Source organism: Primulina eburnea, chromosome 5, assembly GCF_022965805.1.
Source record: "Primulina eburnea isolate SZY01 chromosome 5, ASM2296580v1, whole genome shotgun sequence".
Lineage (NCBI taxonomy): Eukaryota > Viridiplantae > Streptophyta > Magnoliopsida > Lamiales > Gesneriaceae > Primulina > Primulina eburnea.
In genome coordinates, this window is record NC_133105.1 from 7,127,960 (window position 1) to 7,130,087 (window position 2,128).

The following is a 2,128-nucleotide window of genomic DNA, read 5'->3' on the forward strand; positions in this document are numbered from 1 at the left end:
TTGTTAATATTTATAATTCATCGTATTTTCCTGGTTTATATCTCATAAAATTTATGAATTTCAATGTTACGAACTTTTTAATATTTTTCGTACAAATCGTTCATAATTATTTTTGTGGTAGATTGGAAAGTTATGATATAGACCACGATAAGTAGAAAGTTGTTGTGGATTATGTGCTTCAATATTTATCCTACAAATATAAAAATATTAAAGTGATATTTTTATATACATCTTTATTGTATTTTTTATTTACAATTATATGTGTACGTGATATTTATGTAAAACAATATTATGACATTGTTTGATGTCTTTAGTTTGTGTATAATATAATTTTTTAGACATATGAATTTTATTTGAAATGTTAATACTAGAAATGTTTTTCTTTAAATTGAAATTTTTTTTTACATAAATTTAAATGCAGGCATGGATACAATTTCAGCCATTTTATATATTGGCGGTGATGTTATCGTAAGACATGGAACAGTCAATTATAGTAATAAAGGAGTGAAGTTAATTCGTATATCTAGATCTATGTCATTATGCGATTTGATTGAAATAGTTCGCATATCACATAATCTCTCACCAATTTTTATAGTTTCTGTGATAGCAGACTCCAGTGCCTCACGAGGCTGCTCTTGTAATGATAGTCCACGAAACCAATTCCTCAAAATTTCTGCATCGTTCCTCTGAAAACATAAGCAAAAATCATTAAATGCGAAAATAATTAAAATATTGTAATTTCAATTGGAATAAAAAGTAGGTTACAACAACTTACCATAACACATCTCACATTTGCATCACCGGGTCTATAACCATATTCTGCTTGCGGATCGATAGGGGTTATGAAACGACGAGTTATGTTATCATACCACATCGAATACTGACGTGTTATACCCACGTTTCCGTTTGTCGGTTCACCCTCAACAATCAAATTGAGCCTATCATTCCATGCACATATGCTGTTTTTATGATGTTCGGCCCAATTATAGTTTCGCCTACCTTGTCGGATGCATTCGTGAAATTCATCCCCATCAAACGCTGGCCCTGGAATGTGCTGCAACTGACCAAATTGTCGGAGAACTCGGTCTGGGCGGTACATCTCCACAATGTTGAAACATATAAGCGGGCACACCGAACGCCAATATTCTTTGTCAAATTCATTAGAATATAGCACCCATTTGAACTACAATGAATGCAAAAGGAAAATCAACTACGATGAAAACTTTTACACATATGTAACTAGTAATTAATATATTTAATTATTTGATAACTACCTGGTTTGGCTCCATCTTATCCAACAAATCACGAATCACTCGCACTGAGTGATTCGTAGTATGTGTCCACGTGAAACTACGGTTCCACCTGAATGAAATTAAATTGGAATAAATTTGCAATCAACATCACATCACAAAAATACATTTACCCAAAGATTTATAAATATACCTTTCACCAAATGGAGGAAATGGAAGAATTTGGTCATTGTGATCATCGTCATCTGGAATGTCACCAAATGGATCTGGACAAAGAAATGTAATTCTAGAAAGTGCCCAATCCTACAACAATAATACATAAACGAAATATAATATTAATAAATGTGCAATGGAAAAATATGTTATGAAATAATAAAAATTGCTAAAATTATGTATACCTGTAAAATGAAAATTGGTCCTGCTATTTCACCTTTGCCGATAGTTGATGCAGTACACAGTTCACGGTAGAGGAATGCTAGTACATCACTTCCCCAACTGTATTTTGAAACCTGATTCGTGTCTCGGAGAAGACGTAAGTACATCAAATTTACGGAACAACCATCTGAATCAGGTAACATACATCCTCCGATAATCATCAATGCCACGCACCGAGTATACCGCTCAACTTCTACATGTGTGCTATTATCGTTGATCAAATTGATCTACAATATTGATCCAGCACTGACATTACCAATTTATTACCTCTGAATTGATTTACGTGTGGCATAAAACCCAACCATTCAGCACATTGACTTTGCCACACGTGTGGCTTAAAAGATTCGTCAACACCAGTAACAGCAAAACCGTTAATATTTAGATTCCATACCAGCTCAACATCTTGCAACGTTATTGTTGCCTCACCAACACGAAGATCAAAT

General features: G+C 33.5%; 1 protein-coding gene across 1 annotated transcript; it reads right to left on the reverse strand.

Annotated features, from left to right (window-relative positions):
* Positions 1-488: 488 nt before the first annotated feature.
* Positions 489-1,846, reverse strand: LOC140831928 (serine/threonine-protein phosphatase 7 long form homolog). Its single transcript, XM_073195636.1, has 5 exons — positions 1,649-1,846; positions 1,444-1,553; positions 1,275-1,362; positions 776-1,183; positions 489-686 (listed from the first exon to the last, which is right to left on the reverse strand). Exons 1-5 carry the CDS (start codon positions 1,844-1,846, stop codon positions 489-491), a joined length of 1,002 nt encoding a protein of 333 aa, XP_073051737.1.
* Positions 1,847-2,128: the final 282 nt, after the last annotated feature.